General features: G+C 35.5%; 1 protein-coding gene across 5 annotated transcripts in view; it reads right to left on the reverse strand.

Moving 5' to 3' along the window:
• The window catches only part of LOC110027241 (ankycorbin), a 125,752-nt gene that overhangs the window by 59,241 nt on the left and 52,000 nt on the right, over window positions 1-14,511 (reverse strand). For all 5 annotated transcript variants that reach the window (XM_020728582.1, XM_020728581.1, XM_020728585.1 and 2 more), the window contains 4 exons: window positions 7,243-7,392; window positions 3,780-3,848; window positions 3,640-3,696; window positions 3,263-3,529 (listed from right to left, as the gene is read on the reverse strand). In XM_020728582.1, coding sequence (XP_020584241.1) covers window positions 3,263-3,529; window positions 3,640-3,696; window positions 3,780-3,848; window positions 7,243-7,392 — 543 coding nt within the window. The remainder of the gene's footprint in view (window positions 1-3,262; window positions 3,530-3,639; window positions 3,697-3,779; window positions 3,849-7,242; window positions 7,393-14,511) is intronic.

A 14,511-nucleotide genomic window follows, 5' to 3' on the forward strand; every position in this document is an offset into this window, starting at 1 on the left:
CAATGCGAATTGCAGCAATCGGACGCGTCGACTCTCCGAATCGCGAAGCTGGTGCGCGCAGGAGTGTGAATTGTGCAGAAGGCCACCCTAAGGCTCGGAAAGGTCCTATAGGAATCCATTTTGGGTTTCCTCATGTCGGTTTCATCCTTCTAAGTGTTAGAAGTCGATACCGCACACGCGAAACTCCAAAAGAGGACGGAAATAGGTCGAACTAAAAACGAGGTGGGCACCACTTCTAAGGTTCTAAGATAGTCGCAGGAAGACCCCTAAGGCTAGATCCTAACTCCTACGAGAAATACTAGACCTCACGAAAATTGAGGTCAACAAGTATTAGTCTACCTGGATTATAAACCGCTATCTGAAGAGTGATATCATAATCAAAAAGCTCCCGTGCAACATAATCTGTGTAAAACAACACCATATAAAATTTCCATGTACTAAACTAAAGTTCACTTTTATATAATTAAATTGGACATGCCAAAAATAAAAAATATAAAATAAGGACATGCCAAGCCTTTGAGTTATCTTTTGTTTTTTTGGCACATACAATCACTGTTAGGCGTGCTCTATTCTTCTTATCCATTCAACCTACCAAGTATGGCAAGCACAAAATAGAATCTTTAATTGTCACCTTGGTCCTCAGGGAATGGCCATAACTAAGGTAACCAATACAGGCTAACAAAGTCCTCAATAACTATAATTGAAGCATGATGAAACCATACCAAATGTCATAATAAGCTCAACTACTCAAAAAAATAATAAATAAAAAAATAGAAAAAATCCTGCCAAGCTCCAAGCTCAAATGTTTGCAACTACAACACCAACCTCTAGACTAGAAGCAATGAATGCCAAAGCCAGTTGGCTCTCTAAACGCCTAAACACTAAAACTATGGTAGATGGAAATCACAACAAAGTTTATTTCTATCCCCACATCCATTTCTACCATACCCAATAAAATGTAAGAAAACAACAGCATGCATGCATCTTCAAATTGATGAAAAGTGAAATTGAGCGATGTCCTTAATTATGAGCGCTCACCCGTAGAGGAGAGAATGAATAATGAAGAATTATAAAAAAAAAATTCTAAACCCAAATATAAATTTTAAAAAATAGTAATATGGAAATCTAATTATATAATCTAAATCCTTAAGAACATTACGCTTTGAATACAAGAGCGCTTGGGCTGCTTTTCAAAACCAACGGAAATGTATGATAGAGCATTCAAGCAGTAGAAGCAGTAATTTAGTGAGAAAAAAGACACAGATTATAGTATAATACATCAAGGATCACATTAAGTTTGTAATATTTTCAATTGGCATTTGAGATAAAATAAAACATATATTAAAAGTGAAAATCCCTTGACATGATATTTACACTTGAAATTTTTTATTTATGGTTTAGAGAAAATAAGTGGAAATTCAATAAAAATGAAGGAAATATTAGAAGAAAAGGGGTTTAAGATTAGCAAAAATAAGGCATAAAGTATATGATACTAGGTAGGAGAGCCAAATAAATATTATGAATTAAAATTACATGAAGATCAAAGTAATACAAAGTGTGTGATATATTAAATATCTTACACCTATTATATAAATGAATAAGGATCAATATGTGGATACAAGTTCAAGTAAGATGTTTTTTTAGAAGATATGGTGATAGATTGAATTTGTCCATGGAGAACATCAAAATTTATTTATAATAATCACCAGACAACAGATGAAATGAAGAGAAAAAAAGATTGTCTATAAAGAGAACTTTAAGATTTATTATTGAATTACTAAACAGTACAAGATCTATGCCAATAATTTAGGGTGTGATTGGGGCAGCTTGTGCTTATCTGAAAACAGGGATCGCGGGGTTCAACTTGCATTCTGCATTTAGTGTAAAAAATTAACTGTGTTTTCGGATAAGCTGCTCAAGCTGCTCAAACGCAGTTTCCAATGCATTTAGTGTAAAAAATTAACTGTGTTTTCGGATAAGCTGCTCAAACGCAGTTTCCAAAAGGTAAGACGGCGTTTTCAAAACGCCGCCGCAACAGATAAGCTGCCCCAAACACACCCTTAGTGTCTTAGGCTTCTAGTTTAACCCCTTATAAATAGTGAAAGTTGTGGCAAAACGCTATATAGAATGTTACATCTAATGAAAATAAGAAAATCACATGAAAAGTCCTAATGAAAACTAGTCAGAAAATAAATATTGATATTAATAACCATTTGATGACATTAAATGCACATTAGAGATTTTCAAATAAGGTCAATGAGAAGTCGGTGAATGATTTCACCAAGGCCGGCTAAGTTTTAACGAATGACCATACTAATTGGCTTCCCTGACTCGACCTAATCAATCATTAGGACGGAGCCCCTTCAGTGACTCAGGCAAGTAGCCAAACTACTTCGAGGCTTCTTATGGACGACCTTAAGTACCTATATTGGATGGATTGACCAACTTCATTCTAGCGTGTTCAACAAGATGGCGGCCCCGAGCAGGCTAAGTATTTAATCCAAGTGGATTTAGAGATGTATATGAAAAAAAATGCTAGGCAAAGAATCATTGAAAAAAACAACAAATAGAAACTATATAAATTTATCATATTAGCCGTTTCTTCTCAAGGAAAAAGCATTTGAAGCATAAAAGTAACTTGCTTCCAAGCAAGTTGTATAAAATGCATTAGAAGAAAAAAAAAACTATCATTTGACTCTCTTCTTAATGTTGAACATATAATACCGAAGCTCATTTTGACTATCATTGGATATTCAAAAAATTTTTTGGCGGTTTCAGGAGAGTTGTCAAACTTTTTTGGCGGTTTAAGGAGAGTTGTCAAACGTACTCATGCATTCCCATTTAGCAAGAATGATCATAATCTTCAAAAGAATATTATAAAACAAATAGTTCTTGGGCCAATAACCCTTGGAAAATAGGTGTTTGCACCATCAATCTGATATGCGTTATACTCCTTACAAGTTATAGCTTTTCCAAGCTGGAAACGAATGGAATATCTACATAAATCATCTAAAACAATTTTCGATGTACTTACAAAATAAAATTTTATATCTGAACATTCATAAATTTAATCTAGCAGGACTACAACGAGTCGAGAAAATTGAAGTTTAATCAGCTGTTGAATTGTATTATAGCCAGTGAAAATCAGGCTGCTTCTTGTTTGCAATTAGCTGAGCAGGCAAGTAAAGATTAAAATGTGGAAACATTTAGAAAATAATAATTATCAGTTTTGTCGAAGAACAACATCAGATTTATAATATACCTTAAAAGAAAAGCTAGAACCAACATCATCGTTAATATGAACATCCTTGCATTCATTATCGGACAGATGTTCTGCTTCAGCCTGAAAAGTTTCTTGCTCGGGCTCCCTATTCAAGTGAACTGGGAGCAATTTTTGATTTACTTCAAGAAGCACTTCCCCCAAATGAGAAATTTCTTCTTCCAATAATTTCACAGCATCCGTCTTGAGCTGATTATGTATATGACGCAGAGATGATAATCTACTCTCAAACATTTCAATCAATTGTATCTGCAGAGTTGATGAAAATATTTAAAATTGTATTTTAAAAAGTTAATAATGAGGACACTGAACATAATCTTTTATAAAACAAGGAAGAAAAAAAAAAGACAAAACAATACTTGTTTTTTTTCAAGAATTTGAGCACTTCTTTTTAAATGCTGTTCAATTTGGAGCCCCTATGAATTGAAAAATAAACAAGAAAACAAAATTAGTTTGATGAAAAATTAATTAAACCGGTATAAGAATCACCATCAAATACCATCCGCAAGTTGTTTTGCAGCTTTTCCATGGCTTTCTTACGTGACTCAATTTCTTCTTCTAAAGAGGCCTGCATGAAAGTTTCAATAATAAGAAAAACATAATAAAGGCTTAATGTAATAAAGGTAAGACTATGTTGTTTACTACAAACTGTGACAAAATAAAACAATTGCTGCTAAAGAGATCTGCATGGAGGTTTATATGTTGTTTACTTCAAGCTGGGGCATGATGACAACATTGCTACTAAAGAGATCTGGATGGAGGTTTAAATGATGATAAATATTATAAAGTCTTAGGGCTTGTTAAGGGCAGCTTACTTTACTTTCCAAACCATTATCATACACATCCGACTCGCCAATGTTCTCAAACCACTTAAAATCAGTAATGAGAAGTTGCTTTAATTAATCAAATTTGCTAAAATGTGATAGCTATAAGAAAATTCTTGTCCGATCTTAAAAATAAATAAAAAATATTTGTAGTACTCGTAAAAAGTTTTAAAAAAAACTTATTTTCCCCATAATAGTTTTACAATCACCAAAAAATTGCAACCAACCCAAATAGAGGCCCTTAATGTGATGAGGGAAGTCTATCTAGGTTGCTTGAACATGGGACATGGAGAAAGACACTTGTGAAACAAGATGCCTCTCACTCTAAGCGATTTATTTCTCTACTGCTAACCCTCCCAATACTTGTGTCATTTTTCACAGAAATCTTATAGCTAATAACAGAAACAAATCAAAGCCTTGGAAAAGCCAAATGCCAAAAAGGTGAAACCTACAAAACTAATATCTCAAAAAAAAAAAAAAAAAAAAACACAATCATAGTTCAGGACAAAGTGTAGAAGAGCATAAAACAAAAAGGCCCCAAATGCGCTGGATACACTTTGCAAATGTCCTCTGCAATAGCTATTTATAAAAGTGTTCTATGCATGATATAATCTTACAATCACAGCTTCATTAGATACAATAGTGGCAATCATTTCTATTTTTACCGGTAAAGTAATCAATCATATGGCAAAAGATAGCACACTTTCCATCCCCATTGGCAGTAAAGGAAAAAACTGGCCTGGGTATATGCAGATATTTGTATACATATAAATAAAACAAATAAAAAACATAAAAAACCAATTTTATATTTTGCTCAGAAAATCCTTGAGCTCCTACAAAATTTTGGCTTTTTTACGTTGCAATTTTAGCTAAATGGCGTTCACACTAGAGTTGTTACTTGTGTTAAAAGTGAAGGAGGATTGACCAAATATTTTACTACAAGGATCGGCTTTAAGCCCATATCTTTTTGCTTTAGTTATGGATGGTCTTACTGGACATCTACAAGAGGATGTACCTTGGTGTATGCTTTTTGCTGATGATATTCTTCTCGTGGATAAAACGAGAGAAAAAGCCCAGGAAAAACTTGAATTATGGAGGTCTACATTGGAGTCTAAAGGCCTTCGTTTAAGTAGAACTAAAACTGAATACATGGAATGTAATTTTAGTAGTAATAGCTCTAGTGACAGAAGTGACTTTGGGAGATCAAATTACTAAAAATTGTGAACGAATTAGATATCTTGGGTCCGTTATTCAAAGCGATGGTGATATAGATGGGGATGTTAATAGTAGAATTCAAGTTGGTTGGTTGAAGTGGAGGAATGCTTGGGCATTTTGTGTGATAGAAAAGTACCGCTAAGACTGAAAGGAAAATTTTATAAGATGGTGGTGAGACCTGCAATGCTCTATGGCGCTGAATGTTGGCCTTTAAAAGGCATAGAAATATGTTAAGTATTGCCGAGATGAGAATGATTAGGTGGATGAGTGGATTTACACTTAGAGACAAAATGCGGAATGAATATATTCTGGTGTAACTCCTGTGACAGACAAAATTAGATAAAGTCGTCTTAGATGGTTTGGTCACATTAAACGTCGACCATCAGATGATCTGATTAGAAGAGTAGATGTTTTAGATTCGACTTGTGTTAAGAAAAGCAGAGGTAGACCTAGGAAGACTTGGGCTTATAGCATAAAAAATGATCTTAATTTACTAGAACTAAATGAAAATATGACACTAAATAGAATGCAATGGTGAAAAAGGATTCATGTAGCTGACCCCACGTAGTGGGATTAAGACTTTGTTGTTGTTGTTGTTGTTGTCGTTGGCGTTGGCTTTAAATGCACCTCTACCATTGGATGCCTATTAGTGGCATTTTAGTTCAGTTGATCTAATGTTAACCTATTTAAAACTTAACCAAACACCGGTTGCAAATCACAAACATCAAAACTACACTCAAGCTAAACAGGCATAAATTTCAGTGCCTTATCACCCAGAATATGGTATACGGCAGGAAAAAAATAATGTTAGCATTACAAATCAGTAAGTGGGTATGAAACAAAATTAGTATTCATTTACAAATGCGGTTTAGCACATTAAGAACATGCTGTCTGGAAGTGCATGTTTCACCATTGCAAGTTTACATTTGCCGCATCTATGTAAAACAAATTGATATCAGCAAATGAAAAAAAGCAATAAAAAATAATTAAATTTCCTTAATAATGTTGAAACTGCTAAATTATTGAGGTCAACTTTAGAGTCTAAAGGCTTTCGTTGAGTATATCAAAAATTGAATATCTATAATGTAATTTTAATAGTAATAGATCTAGTGGTGGGATTGTAACTATGGGTGATCAAGTCAATAAAAGAAGTGAACGATTTAGATATCTCGAATTTATTATACAAAATGATGGTGATATAGATGGGGATGTTATCAGTAGAATTCAAGTTGAATGGTTGAAGTGGAGGAATGCATGAAATTAAGTAGTAATAGCCCTATTGTGTGATAGAAAAGTTTCCCTTAAGCTTAAAGAAAAATTTATATGATGGTGGTGAACCTTGCAATCTCTATGGCAAAAAATGTTGGCTTGTAAAAGAGAAGCATGAAATTAAGTTAAGTGTTGCTGAGATGAGAATGCTCAAGTGGACTAGTGACTTTAAACTTAGAGATTGCTTGGTCACATTAAACGTCGACCATCTTATGGCCCAATTAGGGGAGTATATCTTTTAGATTTGACTTGTGTTAATAAAGATAGAGGTAGACCTAAAAATACATGGGCATGTATAAAAAAAGATGTTAATTTATTAGAATTAAATGAAAATATGACACACAATAGAACACAATGGAGAAAAAGGATTTATGTAATGAAACCCACATAGTGGGATAAAGGCTTCTTCTTCTTCTTCTTGTTCTGATAATATTAAAACTGATAATGCCAGCAAATGCAAGGACATGTAAGTTATGCAATTAAAAAATTATAAAAAGGAAGACAAATAAATGCTACAACTCTACACAACATAAATCATCATTTCTAGGCTACCAAATGCATGTAAAAGCTACAAAAAAGAGCTTTTCAAGAATGGTTTAACAGGAAAAGAGAATTAAAAAACAAATATGCAAGGAAAATAATTTTTAAGCTCACTATGTAAGTTGAAGAAGAAGATCTGCTATCACTGTAGAAAATCCATTTGTCTGAAGAGTCATCAAGAAGACACGAGCATCTGTTTTGCCATGTACAATCTGCAGAGGGTCCAACATCCCTCTCGCGAATCAAATAAAACTTATTAACAACCTACAAAAGAAATAATCTATTAGTTGAAGCTACAAAGATTGCAATCTAGATCTAATAAGTGGTGAAAACGAGACAAACATCTCTTAAACTAAAACAAAAGTAAAAGCAAAGAAAAAAGATAGAATAAAAGTGAACCCTAAATAAAGAAATTTTCACACCGTCTTCATCAGTATTTAGTCAAAAGTGTTATGGATATTGCATCTGCAACCAGTTTGCAAGCCTGCTAGCCTCCATTACCTAAAACAATCGTCAGTTCCAAATGAATAGCGCTATGTCACCATATTATGGCCATTCGACCATGAACTTTATGTCTAAAAATCACATAACCAAGGGAAATAAATGAAGGAAAAAAATCTTAAAAGAAATCAAATGCCTCCATCTATAACCAGTACATCTTAGCCAAAGAGAACTTTTATATGTTGGACCTAAGAAAAAACCCTATGTGCGACGGTGCATGCTACGGTACTAGGCTTGTAATGGAGCAGGAAATTTTCACTTGCCTTTTACTTTTTGGATATAGCTGAGTCTCTCCATAAAAAGCTGGAAACATTATCTATAGAAGAGAATCAAGTCAACTAGGAGTATCCTTTTGCGAAAGTTTGTAACACAGTCAGTTAGAAGTAGACTCCTTTTAGAGATCATATAAAAGGAGGGGGCAAAACCTTGTTTTATTTTGAATTAGCCATATACATGGGGCACTCTACTTGTATAAAGTAAATTTGAATCCTCTCATAACATATAGTCAATGTACATTGCCATGAATTCTAAGTTCTAAAAGGAGAAATACAAAACCAAGGCAATTTGCCTTATTGAGGGAAGGGAAAAACCTCAATGTAAATCAAAGTATAAGCCTCAAACAATAAATGAAAAAAACACAAGAAAAGACATTCATGCATAGGCAATGAACCATTAACAAATAGTCAAAATGAAAATTAAAAAACCTCAACCCTAAAACAAAACAAAAACAAACCAATTAAATAAAAGGAAAAAAAAAAGGCAGCTAAGAAGCAATAAAAAGCGGATAAAAAGAAAATGAAAAAAAAATATTAAAAATAAAACTAAAAAAATCAAATTAAAAAAAATCAGTTGAAAATAAAATTAAGAAAAAAGTTAAAAGAAAAAACAGAGTAAAATAAAACAATTGAAAGAAAAAAAGAGAAAAAAATATTTAAAATATTAAAACAATCAAAAATTAAAAAATAAAACATAAAAACCTCCATCAATCTAAACACTAATCCTAAAACTTACACCCACCTATTCGTAACTTACAAGTATATGCTTTTTAAAGTAAATACTAAGTTGAACCATCCATCTCATAAATCTCAAGGTACAAGCCTCATAGACTAGAAAATTACAATCCTTGAGGTGCTTAATGAGTGTCCCCGTCGAGAGCCATTACTAAATGTGAGTGCCTCCTATGCCTTTTAAAAGGGACAAAACATGATCCAAAATTTGAGAAGACCAAAGCACCATCCTGAACAACCTCAGGACTGAAATAACAGATCCAGTCAAAGTCAATGATGTTAGCCAAATATAGCGTTGTATGAAGTCAATTCAAATTAACTTTACTACTTTCAACATTGCCAAAACATCATCCCCTTGAAACAATTAAATTGAGTTGAAGCAAGTAGGATGTCAAAATTATCAAGAATAGGGAAGATGTGATCAATTCAATCAAGGGCAAAATGATGGATGGCAAACCATGAATATAAATTGCCATTAAAAATTTACAAATGTTGCCCTTTCACATAACAAACTTCACCAACTCGTCCAAATCATCAAAATAATCCAAGGACGACCCTCTCAATCAATTTAACATATCATGATGAGAAGTCGGAGTCAATATGGTTCAGGTGCAATAGAAACTGCCCAAACATCATTCATTCTCAAAACGAACTACACCGGTGCGTCTAGTGTCAAAATTATCCAACAAAATACTCCACATATCACCAAAAAATCAGACAAAGAAAATGAAAGGCACAGGCATGATGTCACGGAAATTAAGGCCAAATTGATTAAAATATGATTGAAACTGAAATGATGTAAGTTTGAAAATGCTCCATGTTAACACATCCGAAACAATGAAATTGTCGATAAAGATTTCTACACTGTTCAGCTCTCTGCATGAAAGCAAAACAATTTAATTGTGCACAAGATAGACAACATATATTTTGAGATGCATCATAAAAAGGGGGCTAAATTAAACTAAAAATACAATTAAATTGAATTATTGTTATATAACTATATATGCATAACTAAAATTAAAATCATTGTTAATAGTTTAAACTAAATTATAACATTTTTTTTAGAAAAAGCCAAAAAATCATAAAATACAACCCACACAAAACTCATATAAAACAAAGATACATAAATATAAAAACCCAAAAAATCACAAAAGGGCACAAAAGTGTCAGGGATGTCCCACTTTAGTCCTCCTGCCTCTAGTTCTTGGAAGTGAGTCGGCTAACACATTGCCCGAAGTAACTAAAGTATCACCCATCAGATTCCTGAGCTCAAGTAGATCTTCATTCTTCTTCTTCCTCCTAGATGTGTAGACCTGTCATTCCTCATCCAATGATTGACTTATCTGATCAGTACATTCCAAAAGTGGTCGGACAGGTGTAGGTCGTTGCACATCTTGATTCTCATGAGTTTGAGTAATATTAACATATTTCCGGACCTGATCAAGCGGTTGTGAAGCATTAGAAGTATTTCAATTTGTATTATCAACGATAGGTTCTAGGATAGGCGGAGTCTGAAGAAACTCCCTCTCCCCCACGATAGGAGGTTCCAAAGATGTGGGAGCTACAACTAGGGATTGAATAGTTGCCTATAGGGATAGTGACGTCGTATGAGATATCCTTCTGATGATCAGAAGTGTCAAAAACTAGAAGATGATCAGAATGAGATAGAATCACAGCCTCTAGCAGAGCAGTTTGCTTTTTGGTCTAAGTTGGGTGTGTAGATGGTAACATTGAGAACTAGAGTGTCCGAACATACGACAGTTCGAACAATAGAATGTAAAATGTTCAATCTCTACCTTCTGGCAAAATCCATGGTGTTGTGTGCCCAACCACATTCCCTCAGAAGCGGGTGAAGTGATGTCTCTTTCAACAAGTACTCTGGCTTCAAAAGGATGAGACAGATTAAAAGTAGGAATGTCCATCTTGAGTGGCTTCTCATAAGCTAAGTCAATAGAATACAATACTTTCTGATAAAAATAATGAGATTTCAGACCAGAGAGACGAATCCAAACCGGAATGATTGGCGGTTCCGTTTGTGAGTCAAAATCCACATACCATTTCAGAATCTTCATTACTCTGTTATCATTTCATATTATCATTCTAGCAAATAAGCGCATGTAATCGTCTTCATTACTAATTTGAATAAGAATGTGTCTCTCATCTAATAATCCAATTTTTCACAATTTTCATCTAATAGTCCAATTTTTCACTTTCCAACGAGGTGCATAAGTTCAAATTCTTTGTGAATGAGCTCCATTTCGAGATGACCATAGAAATTTCCCAACCAAATTCAAACGACAGGAGGAAGCAAGTTGAATACCTTCAGTTTCTTTCAAAAAATGACAGACTTCTCATTCTTCCTACCGGGTTTCTTGATGTCTTCCGCCCACTCAAACGACGAAGGGAAAGATGATCATTTTGATGTGCCTGAGGCGTAGACACCGACAAGGGCAGTTGCATACGATTTGTCCGAAACCATCCTCAAAGATAGGTGTGACGTTAAGGGTTCAGAGAAAAAAACAGACGAGGGAAAAACTGGTGTCGAAATAGACGCTGTGAGACGGGACGAGCACAGAGAACGCAGAAATCACGAGACGGGCCATACAGGAGCCGCAGAGCCTGGAAATCCCGAGACAGGAAAGCTCGCGAGACCGGAAGACGGAAGACGAGCCTCGTCTCAGAGCGAGGAAGAAGCGAGGGAGAATAACGGAATCAAGCGCGAAGATGCGAGAGGAAACAACGATCGTAACTGTTGCTAGGGTTCGCCATCCGGCGAAACCCTAGCAGAGCCGAGCGAGGACGACGACACCATTGAACTAAATTAATATATATATATATATATATGTATATATATGCAAACTCAAACACAACTGCTCTGCCGTCGTCGTCTATTCCTGTAGCCGTAGCCGATCTTGCGTCTGTTCCGAGCCCGACAACGCCAACAGTTTCCTCGCTTCCTTGCGGCCCGTCAGACCATTTCTTTCCTGACTCTTGTGAGGGAGATGGCCTCGACGCTCCATTCCTATGCAAATGTCCTTGCCGGCGACTTGTCAATTCCTGCTTGTGCCCCTCCTCCAGGTTCAAAGTCTGCTTTTGTTATCGGTAAGTCCTGCAATGTTCCACAATCGTACCACGAGGCTCTTAAAGGTGGCAGCGAACACACTTTTATTAAAAAACTTGGAAAAAAAAATGGGAAGCCTGCACTTATTCTCACTGAGGTTGAAACTGGTAATCTAACGTCCTCTTGGCGTTTTGCTTTAGTTGGGAAATTCCTTTATGGTCACCAAAAACTGGAGATCATTAGAAAAGAATTTGATATTATGAAACTATTGGGTAGTTGGAATATTGGTCTACCAGACGGTCGACATATACTTACTCAGCTATCTCACGATGTCGATTACACTCGCATTCTCTCAAAAAGTTATCAAGATCGACAATCATTTTATGAAAATTCTGAAGTGGATTGTTGATTTTGATCCAAAAGCTAAATCCCCTATCATTCCAGTTTGGATAAAGTTTCTTGGGTTAAAATTACATCTGCTCAACATGAAAATCCTCTACTCTTTAGCAATTGCTTACGGTAAGTCTCTCAAGGTGGATAGTCCTACTCTTTCTATCACCAGACCCTCGGTGGCTTGTGTGTTAGTTGAGAGAGATATCACTCAACCAACTCTGGATGAGATATGGATTGACACTATTCACACCGGGTATTGGCAAAAGGTTAAAATAGAACCACATCCTTTTTATTGCTCTCATTATAGTATGTTTGGTCACAGTTCTACTATTTGTTATCGCTTGCATCCTCATCTAAGGTCGAATATCGCGAAAAATCAGTCACCTACCATCATTACTGAGAAGGTTCAATCCGATCCTCTTTCCAACATCGCAATTCCACATGAAGAACACCTTACTACAAGTACAGATCCAAATATATTGATACCACTTACTCTTATTGAAGAAGATCCACTTACATGTCAAGACACACGAGAGTGCTCTTTCGACCCGATAGAAGTTTCGACCCGATAGAGACCCGATAGAAGATCAGCTGGTACAACAAGTAGTTGTTTCTAATGTTCAACAACCTACACATATCCTGCACACTTCAGTCCATTCTGCTGATCATGTGAGCCAATCTTCTGATGAGGAATGATAGGTCTACACGAGGAGGAAGAAAATAAACGGAGGACGACTTGAGCTAGGGAATCTATTAGATGATACATTGGTTACTACTGGCAATGTCACTCATCTGACCAATTAATTAGTTGACTCCTTCCCTAGAACTAGAGGCAGAGAAAAGGCAAAATCGGGTCACTTTCCAGCTACCTGATACTCTTATTTTGAAACCTTTTGATTTTTTATTTAAATCTCTTATATTTTTTGTTGTATTTTCTCTTTTTTTTTTAACCATTTGATTTGGTGGTTTTTGTGTGGGTTGGGTGTCATGTTTGGGACCTTCCACAAAATCTATCTGTACCATATTTTTTATTTAATATATTAGTCATTGGGCTTTCAATATATATATCTATATAAATGTTTATTCTTCTCTGACGCTGAAATTACGCTGAAATTTCAACTCGTGCTTTCAACTCGTGCAAGAAAATACAAATTTTTATTGGTTGGAAAGTTTCAATTAGGTCGTCCTAAGATGGAGATTATCGGGAAGGTTTTTGAAGATTTCAAACTAGTTGGGGCTTGACATGTTGTTCTTTTCGACGGAAGACATGTTATGATACAGTTGAGCATAGAAGATAAATAACACGAGCATAGAAAATAAATAACATAGAGATTTTTTTTAAAGAAATTCATCACAATCGAGAGCAATCGATAAATAACATAGAGATTTTTTTAAAGAAATTCATCACAATCGAGAGCAATCATATGAAATTGCTCAAATGGACCCCTGATTTTGATCTCAGTCAAAAACCCACAATTACGCATATCTAGTTCTCATTAACTAAACTCAAGCTTCAATTCTTTGACCTACCTACCTTATATGCAATTAAAACTATCCTTGGAAAATATTTGCAGGTAGACACACCTACAGTTCATTTCTCTAGACCCACTATTGCAAAGATTTTGATTGAAAGGGATATTACACTACCAGATGTTAAAAAAGTCTGGCTTGGTTCTGCTCACAATAGTTATTGGCAAAAAATCATTATTGAAAAAAAACCTTACTGTTGCAAACACTGAAAGATGTTTGGACACTTGCAAGAGAAATATTTCATATTGCACCCACAATTGAGAAGAACCAATAGTTAAACACAAGAACATGATGTCAGTGCACCTCACGTGCCTGAACATGCTCCCAACAAAACTAATGAGAGAACCTGAGGGGGGAATCACCACAAGACAAGAAATGGTGTTTGCCCCTAAGAACTCTTCTCCTGACCAAATGTTCGGACCGAAAGTCAGGATAGTCCCGCAGCTCCTATTCAAAAAGCATCGAATGAAGAGGTGACAATTCACACTTCACAGACACCGGAACCTATCGCTGTGACAACGACTGTCTTTCCTTCTACAGCGGTTCTAATATCTAATCAGACTAAGGATCACATGAGTCAGTCTTCAGATGAAAAATCACAAGTTTACACTTCCCGACGGAAGAAGAAGGTTGGGGGCACACTCCAACTTGGAAACTTAATGAATGATACTTTAGTTACTCCTGACTAGGGCTGTCAATTTGGCTCGTTGTTCGTGAACAGCTCGTGTTCGGCTCGTTAAGCAGCTCGTGTTCGGCTCGTTCGTTAAGCCTAACGAGCCGAACACGAGCTGTTCACGAACAACAACTCGGGTTCGGCTTATTAAACAGCTCGTGTTCGTTAAGCCTATAGAGCCGAACACGAACAAATTTTTAAGCTCGAAATGTAAACGA

This window comes from Phalaenopsis equestris, unplaced genomic scaffold, assembly GCF_001263595.1.
Source record: "Phalaenopsis equestris unplaced genomic scaffold, ASM126359v1 Scaffold000421, whole genome shotgun sequence".
Taxonomy (NCBI): Eukaryota; Viridiplantae; Streptophyta; class Magnoliopsida; order Asparagales; family Orchidaceae; genus Phalaenopsis; species Phalaenopsis equestris.